Source organism: Helianthus annuus, chromosome 13, assembly GCF_002127325.2.
Source record: "Helianthus annuus cultivar XRQ/B chromosome 13, HanXRQr2.0-SUNRISE, whole genome shotgun sequence".
NCBI lineage: Eukaryota > Viridiplantae > Streptophyta > Magnoliopsida > Asterales > Asteraceae > Helianthus > Helianthus annuus.
Window position 1 is genome coordinate 32,803,969 of NC_035445.2, and position 15,569 is coordinate 32,819,537.

Genomic DNA, 15,569 nt, shown 5'->3' on the forward strand with positions numbered 1-15,569 from the left:
ATCTCTATTCGGTCATCTTTCTAATCTGCAACACATAAATATGTGGTTCCCAATTTGTAAGATGCCATCACAAAGCCAATGTGTTTACATGCAGTGTACAGTGTTCTAATATCACCATATTCTAGCATTTTGAACCCTAGATACAAACAACCCAACAAACTCCGGATACTGAAAACCTTCAGCATCCGTACCCTCAGTACTCTCACACATCCAGCGTCATTGCCACCCAACAAACTCCGGATATTGAAAACGTTATCAAAAGAATTACTAAAATTTATTAAACGGTTGTTCGGTTTTACACAAAAAAAAACTTATATACGGATCGTATAACATTATATGGCCCGTATACAGATCTTAAAAACTTAAAAATCTAATCAAACCTCACAAAATAAACACATTTAGCCGTATAACATTATATTGTTCGTATACAATTGTATACGGCTCGTATAATGTTATACGGCCCATTTACATGTAAAACAAAAAAAAATATTCCACTGCATTTATTTTTGTGCAAAATCATTCTGTACATGCCACACCAAATTGCATCTCTTAATTTGATTGCTAACCAAAGTTTAATCTGAATATTTATATATTATTAATTTGTAACACAACTTGGCTTAAGAGGGTTATACACTTTGCATAAGTTGTTTATTATGCTATTGTTACCTATACTTTATGTTTATTTGGTAGTACAATTTCATCTATTTATATATATTTCAATACTATAAATTAGTAACTTATATGTGCAAATAGGGTTGTATCTAATGATTGGGGAGTTTATCAAAAATATTTTGATTTTTTTACTTTTAGTCCTAAGGTATTTGATAAATTATTTTTAACCCAAACTATTTGAATTTTTACTTTTAACTCAAAACTTTTCATCTTTTATAGTTTAACCTTACAATTTTTTTAGTTTCAACTTTGGTCCCGTATACTTTTCATCTTTTGCAAATTTTCCGTTTTACGCTTCATTCTAAATTTTGCTCGTTAACACGGCGCAAAGTGTGTGTGGTTCAACATTTTTACGTTTCGTTCTAAATTTTTCGAGTTAACACGACCAACGTGCGTGTGTGGTTCAACATTTTTACGTCGTCTATTTCTGTTTGACAAGTTCGTCATAACATGCGGGTCCTAGATCGACTTAATTATTATTTTCTATGTTTTACGTTTCGGTCTAATTACTCCATATTAACACGCCGCAAATTCAGTGTTGGTGGTCGCTCGCGGTGATGTGACATTGATGCTATTTGGCACGGTTTACGCCCCCCGCCGCAACGCTGGGGGTTCTTAATACTAGTTATTTTTTAATTTAAATCACTTCACAACATTGAATTCATCATTATCATTTCACCACTTTACCAAATTGTATTTTACATATTTATATGTGATTTGGCCTTTTTATTTTTTTAATTTAATTTAGTACTAATTAAATTACAATTCAGATCAGTGGCGGAGCCACACTTTGAATAACGGTGTCGCTTGACACAATTGAATTTTGTGTAGCAAATACAACGTATAATAGGAAAAATTCGAGCGACACCATTGTTTTTTTTACAAGCGACACCGTTGTCTTTTTACAAACAACACCATTGTTTTGTTTTCTTCTAAAAGAATTAGATAATAAACAAATTTATAGTTCAAAAATTAAGCCTAGTTACTTGAATTTAATTAGTATACTTTAAATCATTAGAGGTTCATGCTTAATTTTTTTTCTAATCTAGTAAGCATTATAGGCCCGTGTCTAATTAGTTTTGTTTCAATTGTTTAGCAAGCATTATAAGCCCATGTCTAATTGGTTTTGTTTTAATTGTTTAACCTAACCGGAACGAGATGTTTGATGATCATCTGAATGATGTTTGCAGTTGTTTGTTGTTATAATGAAGAAGAGGGTTTTTTTTTTCAAGTAGCATTCTACACTATAACAATTCAAAACGTGAATAGTAAAAAATCTATGTTTGGTCATTGAATAGTTTAATTCATAATTATAAAACTATAATATTATTGTCTTTTTTTATAATTAATTTACGTTTCTAACCCTAAACATTAATAAAGTTACCACACAACCTTTAAACTATTATAATTTTTTAATAAATTTACATATACCCTTGAACTTTAATAGATTTACCATAGGTAAGTTTAATAATAATTATATTTTTTATAAGCGATTTATGTTTCCACCCCAAACTTTAACAAAGTTATCATACGGTTCTTAAAGTTTAATAAAGTTTATAAACTTATTTTTTTTCTTTTTTAACAAATATCTGTTCTTTTATCCTTTTTATAGGTTTAGTTCTTTTTGTTTTACTTATTATAATTAAAGATAACTTTTAACTCTAGACATGGCTATTTAATCATGTTGCTTTTTAACCCTTCAATGTAAAATATACAAGATAACAAATATTATCATTTTTTTATTTACCTTATTTTAGTTAAATGGAACTTTTAACTCTATATTGTTTACTTAATTTTACCGTCATGAAATATATACATCCTCACCATCAACCTCTACGACCTCGCCACGAAGCGTGGGCTCCAATCTTCACCATCAACCTCCTACGACCCGCTGCGAAGCGCATGCTCGAATACTAGTTGAAAACATTATGAATCATGAATCGTTATCAAAACATGAAAATGCGTATAAAGCAACTATTAACTGAATTTTTTTATATATTTCATATGATTTTTAATTTTATTATGTGTTTTTATTCATTGACATTGTACTTTTACTGTGATATTTGCTTTTATTATGTGATTCAACCCGACTAGATCCGAACCGATCCAAAAAGTTCGACTCTGGGTTACTATAAACCGGGGTATCCATAAAAATGATTTCATAAAAAAAACTTTCGGGCTCCGCCACTGATTCAGACACAAATTATGCCTTTTACTTTTATTTCACCTGTATCTAGTTTAAGTTTTTAGTCATTTGAAAAAATTAATTAAACTATATAACCGAGTATTATCCAAAACTTTTGAATATTTTAAAAAGAAATTAATCTATACATGTAATAAAAGAAACCAATTGATGGACACGTGTCGATACGAGAGACATATATTTTTTTTTAGTTTTCTTGCCATATATTTATGTTTATTTTTATCTTAAAATTACAAGTTTTAAAATAATTTATCAAGTTATCCCATATTTTAAGTCGACGTTTATCTATAACTAGATCTCTATATTTATATTTATCTTCTAATATAATCTTTATGCTTATCTTTAGTTTATTATTTTGCGAGTAAATTGCACAAAACGTCTTTTATGTTTCCTTAAATTTGTTGGTTCCAGTCTTAATGTTTAAAACTTACTAAAAAAAATCCTTTAAGTTTATTTTTGTTGCTGGTTTAATCCTTTATGACTAACCAAATTAATTATCTCAGTTTATTTCTCTCACATGCCTAACATGTGAGGATCCCACTATCGTTTGATGACCAACATCAACTGACTCGCAAAATGGAATGGGGATGTAGTGCAAACGCAAAACTGCCTGAAACCCAAGCAAAATTGCCTTTGTTTTCACCGGAGATGTAGTCAAAACACAATTGTATCTCTTAAATTTATGGGGCCATTCACATGGAGCAAGCCCCTTTTCATTCCGAGCTATCAACATCCACTCGGAGGAGAATTCCAGCCCGCGTTTCACTGACTAAATACCAAACAAGCCATATTTGCAGGTTGATAGCCTCATGTTAGTTCTGTATGTGAATTCAAATTGAAAAGTGCATATCATTTTTTGTAATTGTTTTCCTTTTTAGTTTTGATTACTTGATTGAGATTATATGTATTAAGTAGGGAGGAATAAAAACTAATATTTAGGTACAAAGCAATGGGTCATGAATGGAGAAAAAAGAAATAAGTGGATTTAATGGACTTTTGTATTACACAAGTTTATAACCTAATAATAGAAAAATAAAAAAAAACAAAGTAAAATGTTCTAATATGTAAATAGTATATCAAAGTTCTTTTCACCAAAAACGTATTTTAACGACTGTGTGTGTTAACTGATTACATTATATTTATTCAAGCCGTGTAGTACACGTGCTTATTCAACTCATGTTATATACGGGTAATTAAAGATGTAATTTTTTTATTATATAAAAATATATTTAATCAACCCGTGTAATACACGGGGTTCTAACCTAGTTAAATTATATAATGAAGTCTTATCCAAAGGTTTCTACTCAACTATTTGTGAATAGAACTATAAATAAAGATTTTTAGAAAGGTAGAATTTGGCAATTTTAAAACTTATATTTTAGAAATACGGTATGGATAGTAAAAAAAGGCCTACCGGCTATAGGGTGTGGTCATGACCCTCATGGTCATCATGATCCTCCACATCGGCGCCATGTCACTCACTTCTAATCCATCATCCAAAACCACTACCCTAAGGGTGTGGTCATGACCCAAACCACTATTTTCTTATTTTAGTTTACTTTTGTAGAAAAGGAAAATGAAATATTGAAAAAGGAAAGTAGGCTCATGGTTGCTATGGTTTAATCCATGCCAACCATGGTGGATGAAGCAAGGGGATGGTGTAGCAATCCATTGATGGTCCTATGTGGCATTAATGACCCAACCCATGCTCCCCATACCCTTTAGCCTAAAGAACCATTGATGTAATTTACCATATTATGTAACATAGACAAAAGAGGAAACTAAGTTATTTGTAACTGAAAGCAGTTGATAGACAAAAGAGGAAACTAAATTATTTGTAACTGAAAGCATTAGTTTAGATTTTGAATTGACTTAAACCGAAACTACACATGCTCACAAACTAAAATAGTTCGATAAATGACCGAAAAAGGCATCTAACTAATTAGGCTATAGTCAATGAGGTACTAGTGGAGTGGTCAGGGAAAAACTTGGTGTCCTTTGAGACTCAGATTCGACTCCCACTCACTCCATCATTTTCTGCGACATCCAGGTGAAGGGCGAATACGGGTGACGTTGGTTTGTCTTGGATGAGAGGCGAGGTTTTACCGCTTATTCCATTGTCGTGCCTTCGGGCGGGTATAGGTCGGATTTCCGTGCATCTAGGAGAGCTAAGGGGATGGCGGCGGTCAAGTAGTCGACCTTGGCCACAGCGCCTAGTGTCACGGTGGTTGGCACGTCGTTCCTTTTAGTTAAAAAAAACTAGTTAGGCTATAACTATATCTAATTAAGGTATACCGCTAAATAGGTTACGTATAAACATAATCTCTGTTGGATCAAATTTGGATTGTATATTTAACAAAATGCTCGAACATGTTTCATCATCAGTTTTAAATTTTTAATTTTATTTTATTTTTATTCTAAAACATAATTGAAAATTACATAATCAATTAATTTTTCTCACTTGAGTTGTAACAGAAACCACTAAATTAGTTTGATAAATAATGGGAAAAAAAGTCATCTAACTAGCATATACAATAACTGATGCATCCTGCAGAGGCATATCAGATGGCGCAATAATACTTAGACTGAAGGGTATGGGGGCCGGCTGAGGCCCGGTTAGGACTGGCGCCGGTGCCCCACACCGCCCCCCGGGCTCGGCTCGGCACAAACGGCTCCCCACAGCCGGGGAAGACGGGCCACATGTTTGAATGATATAGCCGTTGTAACGGCTATTTTAATAAAAAAAATTACTTTTTCAATTTAAATAAATACCTCTATCTCATCCATTTTTATACAATTCTCTCCCATTCTGCTCCCATTCTTCTCCAATTCTCTTTCTTTTTTATAAAAAACACTCCATATTTTTTATACCATTTGCTCTAATCATGAATCCATTCAACCCAAACAACCCCAACCCAAACAACCCCAACCCAAACAACCCCAACCCGAATAATCCCAACCCGAACCAACCTAACTTTTTTTTCGACTCCCGCTTACACTCCGACTATGGATCCTTCGTGGGGGGCTCCGCAATTTCCGTTTTCGGGTTTCCAACAAACACCCAACGCCTTCTCACAAATGTCTCAACTTCAACAAATGCAACAATACCAAGCACTCCAACAAATCATGCAATGCAACACGTTTGAACAACTCCAATCGCAACCGCCAACTTCCCAACCGCAACCCCCGGTTCAACTTGACGATGATGATGAAGAAGTCGTCCCCGAATCGTCACCGCAAGAGCTCAAGCGCAAAAAAAACAAGGGGAAGGGGAAGAAGATTGAAAACGTACCCGAAACCGCGCCAAAAAGGGTTCGAGAGCAAAGGGGAGACCTTGGACGAAAGTAGAGGAGGAGGCGCTAGCAATGGCGTTTGTTAAGTCCTCTACTTGCCCGATAATCGGTATGAACCAAAGTTTTAATTTAAATTTTAACATTTATTTTTTATTTTTACTAATGCAATATTTTTTAAAATTTAGGAAACAACCAAACAGGTAGTAGTTTTTGGAATGCGGCAACGGATAGATTTAACACGATTATGGAGCATGGTCCGGCTCGTGATGTTGAATCCGTCTCGAGCAAGTGGCGTAAAATGAGCAAGGTCATCAATAACTTTAACCAGATTTATAACCAAATTTACACTTCTCCTCCTAGCGGGAGTAACGACCAGGACATTCTTAACCTTGCTATCGCTAAGTGGGACTCTCAAAATTCAACGCGTTTCCCGCACTTCCGAGCATGGAACGTTGTAAGGAAAGAACAAAAATGGAAGCCGGTTCCAAATGAGGTCGCAACGGCCAAACGGACTAAAACTTCCGAGTCCGGAAGTTATAGTGCGGGAGGCTCCACCGCTCGTTGTCAAATCGACATAAACGACGACCGGGTGATGAAGAGGATGTGTTGCCCGTTCACGAGTCGGAACGTCCCACCGGAAGGGACAAAGCAAAAAAAGACGCGGCCGGAAAGCGAAAAGGGGCCGGCTCGAGTGGAGGTGGCGGCTCGAAGGCATCGTCGAAAATGGACGAGTTGATAAACGAATTCCGTTCGTTCAAAGAGTTCGCGGCCGAAAAATATACTCACAAGAAAACCGTGTCGGCCGACTATGCTCGAGCGGAGGATTTTAGGATTATGAGGTTGGATCTCGAGTCGGTTCCGGAGGATGAACGCGAGGTTTATCGGAGGATGAAAGAAGAGGTGAAGAAAAAATGGACGTCGTAGGTCGTAGTTTTTTAATCGTATCGTAATTTTTTTTTCGTTTTTTATGTTTTTCGTTTTTAGGATTAGTAATTTTTATTTTTAGGAAATGTAATTTTTTTAATGTTATGAAATGAATTTATTTAGGTTGTTTTATGTTGTAATTTTTAATGTTTTTAAAGTTTTTTATTAAATTAACAAAAAAAAAAAAACTTAGAAAATTATAAAAAAAATGTGGGGTAGGCTCATCCTCTACCCCCCTCAAAATGAATGGAGGCCCATCCTCCATGAGATGGTGATGTGGCGCCTACGTGGCGGCCCATCCCCATGGGGATGAGCCTTCCCATACCCTTCAGTCTTAGGAATGTTATTAACACTATGTCTCCAGAGTTTACTAAGAAAAGGAAAAGAAACAAAAAGAAAGTAAAAATATTTTGTGTTTCAGAGTTTCATTTACGTAAGGAAAAGAAGAAAATAAAACATGTCGTGCTCTCAAGTTTCATTTAAGGAAAAAAGGAAAGGAAATGAAAGGAAAACTAGGCTAAATTTTTTAATTTTTTTATCCTTCCGATTTGGAAGGAAATGGGGGGAAATACATCTTTTTTTTCCTTTCTCGTCCCTTCCTTTCTCACTTTTACTTTCTTTTCTTTTCCCACATTAAGTTAACTCGGGAACAGAGCGTAAACGATTGGAACAGAAAGTTTTCGGTTACAAGCAAAAGCTTTCAAGTTTATGGAAATATCAAAGTCTAAATAAACAATATCAAAAAAACCCTATATTTATGCTAAACCTAAATAGATAAATAGGAACCAATGATCTCTGGCCTAGTGGTTAAGGGAGAGGTGAGAAGTTTTGCTTCTCTTGGAGGTCTTGGGTTCAAGTCTATGTAAGTAAGGGGGATTTTAATACTAATTTGATGATACTAACATGCTAACCAGAAACCCGGTTAGCGACATCCTAACCGGACACCGTTAAAAAAATAGATAAAGTAGGAAACTAAATAGTATTTAAAAATTACATTAAAGAGCTAAACATTAAATCTTGATCTTGAAGCCGAAGGCCTGAGTGTGCCATCCTCACGTGTTGCATAGTTGGCCAGCTTTCTTTAGCCCAACGCCCCAACCTGTTCTAGAGCCTAAACCGTGCCCCAATGAATTCCTGGCTTAAATAGTTAATTAAAACCCAACTCCAAATGTTGACCAACTAGTTAATGCCACCGCCCGCGTTGCGGGGCGATGACCGAATAATTATCAATCAATTAAAAAAACACTATTATAGTTTTGTTAGGGAAAAAAACTAAAACGATGACAAGACCGTAGTTCAGAGCTCAGGCCAAAACTGTAGCTTGTAAGGATTAATGAGCGACTTTTAGTAAGCTCCTTGACATGGAAAAAAAATAAATCCAGTCAAGTAATATAAAAAAACACTTTTATAATTTTGCAAAAAAAACTAAAACGATAGCAATACTGTAATTTGAACTGAGGACAAAGTTGTATTTATTGACTTGGGTAAAATCGTAATTTGCCAAAAGTTAAAGTAATGGCAATACTATAAATTTGAACCGGAGACAAAAGCGTAATATAACTTTGCACTAAGGACAAAATCGTAATTTTAAGCTGGGGACAAAACTATATTTTTAATTTGAACTCGGGCAAATTCAAAATTTTGAACTGATGGCAAAATCGTAATTTTGAATAGGGGCAAAAGCATAGTTTTATTTTGAACCGGGAAAGAACATAATTTTAAACTTAAGGCGAAATAATAATTTTTGAAAGGGGCGAAAATGCGAAATCGTCATTTTGAGTTTGGACGAAAGCAAAAATTTATTTTGAACTGGGGTCAAAATTGTAGTTGTAATCTGGGGAAAAAATCATAATTGTTAACCGAGGGCAAAATCGTAATTTTGAGCGAGGGACAAAAACGTAATTTTATTTTGAAGTGGGGGCGAAAACATAATTTTATTTTAAATTAAGGACGAAATCGTAATTTTAAACGAATATAAAACAATAAAACTGGTGGTCCAATAGGAAAGTGCCACACAGTTGTGTGGCAGTATTCCCCTACTTGCTTTTTGTATATGTGGAGAATTGATGCTCCTACATCATCACCCCTATGTTTGAAAAAGACTTGTACTCGAGTCTTGTAGATGACCCTACCCACTAACCTCCTGATTTTCTGCTAATCCCCATCTGTTTCAGGCCCAATAGCAATTATAAAGCCCAAACACAACGGCCCGAACCAAATCTCCACATCACCGATGACGACAATGGCGGAGCTTAGTGTAAAGTGAGGGTGTGCCCCCCCCCCCCCCCCCCCCGACGTACATAAATAAGGATATAGGAACCCTTTCTCCAACCCGATGTACAAACTTAACTCACGCAACCAAGAGACCCATGACCTGCCAGGGGTGGAACTACAAATGTCTTGTTGAAATTCTACCTTTCCGAACCTTTAGAAAAAAAAAATTAAACATGTAGTTGTGTTTAACTTTTTACCTCAGTTGTCCGATTTAAATTCTATTGAAAACGGTGTCAAAGTATACCACGTAACAATAACAACCGAAATTGGAACTGCATCAATATTGTTATTATAGTTTTTGATCGATATAAAACACTGTTAATATCCTCTTTATAAAACACTGTTAAAACACTTTTGTGTAACTAAAACATTGAAAATAATTGTTTCTTTTATTTTGTAACACATAATGTGTTACAAAAACGAACCGAATCGATACCGCTCAAACATTAGCACCGTAGCAAACTAGCACTATTCATTTTTATACCTTAAAAAAACTAACTGTGTATCTTTCTCAATGTTCCAATATAAATTTATTGTATATGGAGTTGCATTTAAAATATTGTATTGCATGTTTATCTGTGTCTTAAACTATGTCTAGTACCTAGCTGTAAATATCAATTTGGGTATATCATGACTTTTTATCGGTTACATAAGACGCTTTTGTGTAACTAAATTATGATAAATATACTTTTTATTTTGTAAGGGCTAACCGAATCGATACCCATGTGCCACCTAAAGCTAATTATCGGGTCTGAACTGAACTGACCTAACCTAGACTGCATCCGGAACCATGGAAGTACATACAAAAACCGAGAACCGGACCAATAGAGTGTGGTTGGTTCTGGGTCTCACAGGTTTGAGCTGAATTCAGTTCAAGGTAGAACCCTACATAATATTAATATGGACTGTAATATTATGTTTACTGACCTATGGAGATCATATATTGGGTTTTTTTTTTTTTTTTTTTTTTTTTTTTTTTTTTTTTTAAGAAATACATGTCTATGTTTTGCTAAGGCGTCTTGTGAAATGGTATCTTTACTTCAAATTATATAAAAAAACTCAAAGGTGAGGGATCGCTAGATCAGAACCATCGGGTCCAAACCGGAACCGACCCATGACCCATTAGCCTCGAAGTTATGGACCGGGAACCGAACCACATAGTTAGACAAGTAGGGCATAACACGTCTCACAGTCCGGTTGTAGGGGTTTCAAGGGTTGGAACAGTGAGTTTCTCCCTGCTAGTGCAACTCGTCGAGTTCGTCCTTATCATTATAAAGCAGTCAATGCACCACCTAGCTGTAGTCGCTTTACTAATGGCCAACTAGCTGGGAAATAAAAAAGCTATGTTATCCTTTAAGATGTTTTACTTCTCTTAGAACATGTGTTATACCTCTCACACACCTCACTCGGGTTGAGGTGGACCAAAGGCATCGTGAGGAACACCACGGTGCCTGTAGCGGTGTAACTCGGTGGTGTTGCTGCTGGAATAACGGTCTCACAACACCCCTTCGCTTGTAAATAATCTACAAATCTATCCATCAATTTTCTCTCACCATTTTTTCTTCTTAACACTTTAAACCTCACCCTATTACCATTACTAATGAATCCAAGCTTCTTGATTCATCACCACAGTATCACTCACAATATGAAAATTTTCAGTTTATTCACAGATGTAGCTTCTTTTGTGCAATATTTTCACTTGTTTTTGCTCACCAAAGCAAACATGAGTGCCTTAAGCCATGTTACGCAAAATTTAGGTAGTATAGCCAGGTGGATATCGGTCGGATTACCTTTGAAAGTATCGTGTTATACAAAATCTTGAACCAAAGGTTATTATCTAATATATCTACAACACAAAAAAACAAAATCAGCGTCTTCTTCTGATTTATTTCTTCTATTTCGCCAATATGTACCAATATTTCCCTACCATATTTCCAAACCGGCTTGATCTTGTGTTTGCCACAAATGTTTACATATTACAGTGTGAATTTAACTCATATTCAAACTTGAATTCGACTTACTAAATCAATCAAGCTCAGATCAGCTCCGAACTCAACTTACTTGAAAACTCTACTAATTTATAGCCTTCGTAGGAAGATCATCACGTGCCAAACAATTTTGGCATAAACAATTGATTGAATACAGTTGTCACTTGTGTGGAAAATAAGGTTTCAAGATAGTTGCAGTGTGTTCATAGTTTTCAAAAAACCGATAACAATAAAAATAAGCATTCATGTTATTATTTTATCAACCATTTCTGAAAAAAAATGCATGAGACCATATTGCAACTGTTGATCTGTCTTTACGAAGATGTATTGTTTTCTTTTAAATTTTTAAATGAGTAAACTGCCATTTTGGTCCCTGAGGTTTGGTCACTTTTGTCATTTTAGTCCAAATCTCAAACCTTTTAAATCTGGGTCCTTGTGGTTTCACTTTTATTGCCATTTTGGTCCAAAAATCAAATCAACCCTTATTTCGCTTTTAAAATCTGGTTATTTTGTCTTTTTATTTAGAGGCAAAATTGTCCATCTCAATTTATTATAACATATTAATAATTATATTTAATTCATTTATACTCTAATAAATATGGCAGCAGATTATCTTCCCCAAGATCCCCACACACCAAACCCTAATCCCACAACAATCTTCTTCATCTTCACTAATTAATCTTCAACTGCCATTAACAATGAAGGACGAAGGTGGCAGAAGGTCATGATGGTGTTCCAGTCGGAGGTTCAACACTAACAGTTAACAGTTCGACTATATAGAGAGAAAGAAGGTAGAAGAAGTGGGACCCACAAAAGATTATTATTTTAATAAAAACTTTAAATAAAATAAAAAAAGAAATGACCATTTTGCCCCTAAGGAAAAAGACAAAATACCAGGATTTAATTTGAGAATAATGACCTGATTTCATTTTTGGACTAAAATAGCAATAAAAGTGAAACCATAGGGACCCAGATGCAAAAGGTTTCAAATTTGGACTAAAGTGACAAAAGTGACCGAACCTCAGGGACCAAAATGGCAGTTTACTCTTTTTAAATTGATTGAAGTTCAAACTTACATATTTACTCATTAGTTAAAACGATAACTGAATCCATCGTGAAACTAAGACAGGACAAAAATAAACAATAATGAAGTGGAGAATGATCAGAATCTTACTTGTGATCATGCATGTATGATATAAATTGATGGTAAAAAGATGTAGAACATAATAATAGCCGAACGGGCTAGATTCATTTCAAAGCTAAATCACTATTGGCTTTTCTCTAATGCTCGTACAAGATGAGTTATACGGTAATGGAGCTTTGCATTTTCTTCAGAAACCCGTTGCAAATCCTTCAATGCCTGAAAAAATGGCAAGTAAACTACTTATGTAGTTATGTTTACTTTAGCAGTCTTTAAATCAGTAACCCGTATTGTCCCTAATAAGTGGCGCCTTAAACATATGAATGAGTAACACTTTCATTAAATTAAATGTTTACAATAACTCACTCACCTTTTCTCTTTCAGCTAGTCTCTTTGATTCTGCATCTTCTAACAGTTTTTGCAATTCGGCTACTTTATTTGATGATTCATTACTTCCAGTGTCTGCAACTAATAACTCCAATTAAAAGGAAGTGTAAAATTAAGATCTTCAAATTATGCTTCATAATGAGTGGGTGTTCATAAACTGTTAAAAACCGACCAAACCGAAGTAAGTTGGCCCGTTTGGCCGGTTTGAGATGTACACAGTCAGGATTTAGATCACGGTTCAGTTTTAACAGTTTGATAATTGATGGTTTGCAATTCGGAACCGGCCATGTTGACAGAGCCGGCTGTTTTGACATTTATTATTATTTTTCATTTTAGATATATAAAGTAGTGTATATAAATTCATGAATAGTCCTGACCATCTTTAATAGTTATTACGAAGTTACACTTTTGTAAAAAAAATTGTCATTAACCAACTGCCAAAACTGAACCATAAAACCGTGAAAACCGGCCAGTTCAGTTTGCCTTTTTCCAAAACTGACGTTAGCGATGTGGCCAAACTTTTCTTTTTTTTAAAAACTGGATGAACCGGGCCATTAACATTCCTCACAACTAGTAATATGATATATACGCTTTATAACCAACCTGTCTTTGTAGCCAAGGCCGCTTCAAGTTTTGCCAATCGTTCCTAGGAATCAAACACAAACAAGTTAGATGAATTTACTTATAAGTAATACCTAATAAATCTCCCTGATTAGGATTCCTAATTATATGTTGATTACCCTTGTGGTTATCTTGCTGAATCAACCGATTAACGCTCTAATATGTAAATACTATTTCAGTTCTTTAAAGTATTTAACAAGATTATGCCAAGTGTTGGGAATATACTTAGGAGAATTTAGCATTTCTAAGTTCTGTGCATTCATAAATATCATGAACCCATACAGAAATCTGAAAGTTTCTGTAAACTTGGGGTAAAATTAGCATATCCGAGCTTAAACTCTTAAACCTAAAAGCAAATGACTCAACCAGACTCGTTCTTACGCTATTCATGGTGTATTTCACATAACAATAATCAAAACACAGTAACACACATAGTACAAATCCATAACAAAATATGAAACTGTGTGGATTTACGAACTGGACAGCTTCTTACATGAAATCAACATCATTCATGAGTGTATTGCACATAACCAACTATGAATTTCCTGTCAATTTATAAAGAAATTATGCATATTCAAGCATAAACCCTAAACCCTAAACCCTAAAAGCGAATGATCCAACCGGACTCGTTTATACATGGATTCATCGCCATTCATGAGCGTATTGCACATAGATATAATCTAAACACACATATAGTACGGATCCAAAACGAAATTTCAAAATTTCTATCAATTTATGAAAGACGTATGCATACTCGAGCTAATAGACTTAAACCCTAAATGCGGATGATCCAATCGAACTCGTTCCTACACAAAATTAACACCATTCATGGGCATATTGCACATAAATATAATACAAACACACACATAGTAGTATAGTACGAATCCATAACGAAATTTCATTTTTTTTTGTCAATTTATGAAACAATTATGCATATTTGAGCTTGAACCCTAACCCTAAGCGGATAATGCAACCGGACTTGTTCCTACATGAAATCAACGAAATTCATGGGCGTATTGCAGATAAACATAATCTAAACACACACAATGTATGAATCCTTAACGAAATTTCATAATTTCTGTCAATTTATTGGGAAAATTTTATTATTGATAACTGATTAAGATGATGAACATAATAAAACGAACTGAAGTGAAGAAATAATAGTGTACACATACCTCAGCTTCTGAAGCTCGTTGATGAAAGGGTTTTAGGGCTTCTTGAAGATCATTTGATGCCGACATATCTCCCACGCTCATCAAAAGTTCAAAACCCTAGATAGCAAACCAACGTAGTGACGAGTGACGACTGAAAGAGATAATATATTTACCTTCAGCTCTACTTAATAAGAAAAATAACCACTCCCGCCCCTTGAACTTTTTGGGGATTTCAATATTAAGACTTTTATTCATGTTCCGTGCGTGTTCGGTGTAAACGAGCTGAGCCAAATGTGAGCCACTTGATATTATATCAATAGAAGTTAGAAACTAGTCAAGTAAACGAGCTTGAGTCCGACATAAACCCCATTTATTTAATGAGTCTGAACTCAGGCTTTATCTAATAGGTCAACTCGGGCCGAGTTTGACTTAAAAGATAATTTATATACCTATCATATTAAAGAATGAATATCATTTTCACGTTTTTTTGTTATAAATAAAGTTAAATGTCTGCTGGTCTCTGTGGTTTGCAAATATTGCAGACTTTGTCTCAGTAGTTTACTAATTACAGAGTTGGTCCTAGTGGTTGCAAATTTTGCACTCGGGTGATCATTATCACTAATCCATGTTAATTTTCTCAGTTAAATGTGTGCGAAATGCTAGATTGCTCCTGAACAATAAAAATAAATAAAAAATAAAGATGGCCCACTCATCTTCTTCCTCTCCTCTCTCTCTCTCTCTCTAAATTATTCAAGAAAATGGCTGGTATCTGGTGATGAAGATAATTCGTTAATTGCTTTTGAGATATTTTATCTAAGAAATGGACCCTAGAGTAAAAATGGTATCCTGGGTATTTGCAATAATCGATTCATTGATATTCTTGGCATAGTAGACGTTATCACACGTACAATC

At 34.8% G+C, this 15,569-nt stretch overlaps 2 protein-coding genes across 3 annotated transcripts; one reads left to right on the plus strand and one right to left on the minus strand.

Moving 5' to 3' along the window:
• The first annotated feature begins 6,240 nt into the window (after nt 1-6,240).
• LOC110900933 lies at nt 6,241-6,904 on the plus strand. The gene is made up of 2 exons (XM_022147790.1): nt 6,241-6,277; nt 6,354-6,904. Exons 1-2 carry the CDS (start codon nt 6,241-6,243, stop codon nt 6,902-6,904), a joined length of 588 nt encoding a protein of 195 aa, XP_022003482.1.
• A 5,565-nt stretch (nt 6,905-12,469) lies between these two features.
• Nucleotides 12,470-14,833, minus strand: LOC110897990. Of its 2 annotated transcripts, none has more exons than XM_022144730.2 (4): nt 14,679-14,833; nt 13,486-13,528; nt 12,866-12,957; nt 12,470-12,714 (listed from the first exon to the last, which is right to left on the minus strand). In XM_022144730.2, exons 1-4 carry the CDS (start codon nt 14,757-14,759, stop codon nt 12,622-12,624), a joined length of 309 nt encoding a protein of 102 aa, XP_022000422.1. In that variant the 5' UTR covers nt 14,760-14,833; the 3' UTR covers nt 12,470-12,621. The 2 variants fall into 2 exon arrangements, with proteins under 2 accessions (XP_022000422.1, XP_022000421.1); XM_022144729.2 differs by having other exon boundaries at nt 12,866-12,963.
• Between the last annotated feature and the right edge of the window lie 736 nt (nt 14,834-15,569).

What these genes read in the sequence shown, in the direction of transcription:
- LOC110900933 (XM_022147790.1), top strand. Translation starts at nt 6,241, where the DNA reads ATGGCGTTTGTTAAGTCCTCTACTTGCCCGATAATCG. An exon ending in CTCTACTTGCCCGATAATCG is followed by an intron (nt 6,278 to 6,353) that starts GTATGAACCAAA and finishes TTTAAAATTTAG; the next exon opens with GAAACAACCAAACAGGTAGT.
- LOC110897990 (XM_022144729.2), bottom strand. Translation starts at nt 14,759, where the DNA reads ATGAGCGTGGGAGATATGTCGGCATCAAATGATCTTCAAGAAGCCCTA. An exon ending in GGCCTTGGCTACAAAGACAG is followed by an intron (nt 12,964 to 13,485) that starts GTTGGTTATAAA and finishes TGGAGTTATTAG; the next exon opens with TTGCAGACACTGGAAGTAAT. An exon ending in GACTAGCTGAAAGAGAAAAG is followed by an intron (nt 12,715 to 12,865) that starts GTGAGTGAGTTA and finishes CCATTTTTTCAG; the next exon opens with GCATTGAAGGATTTGCAACG.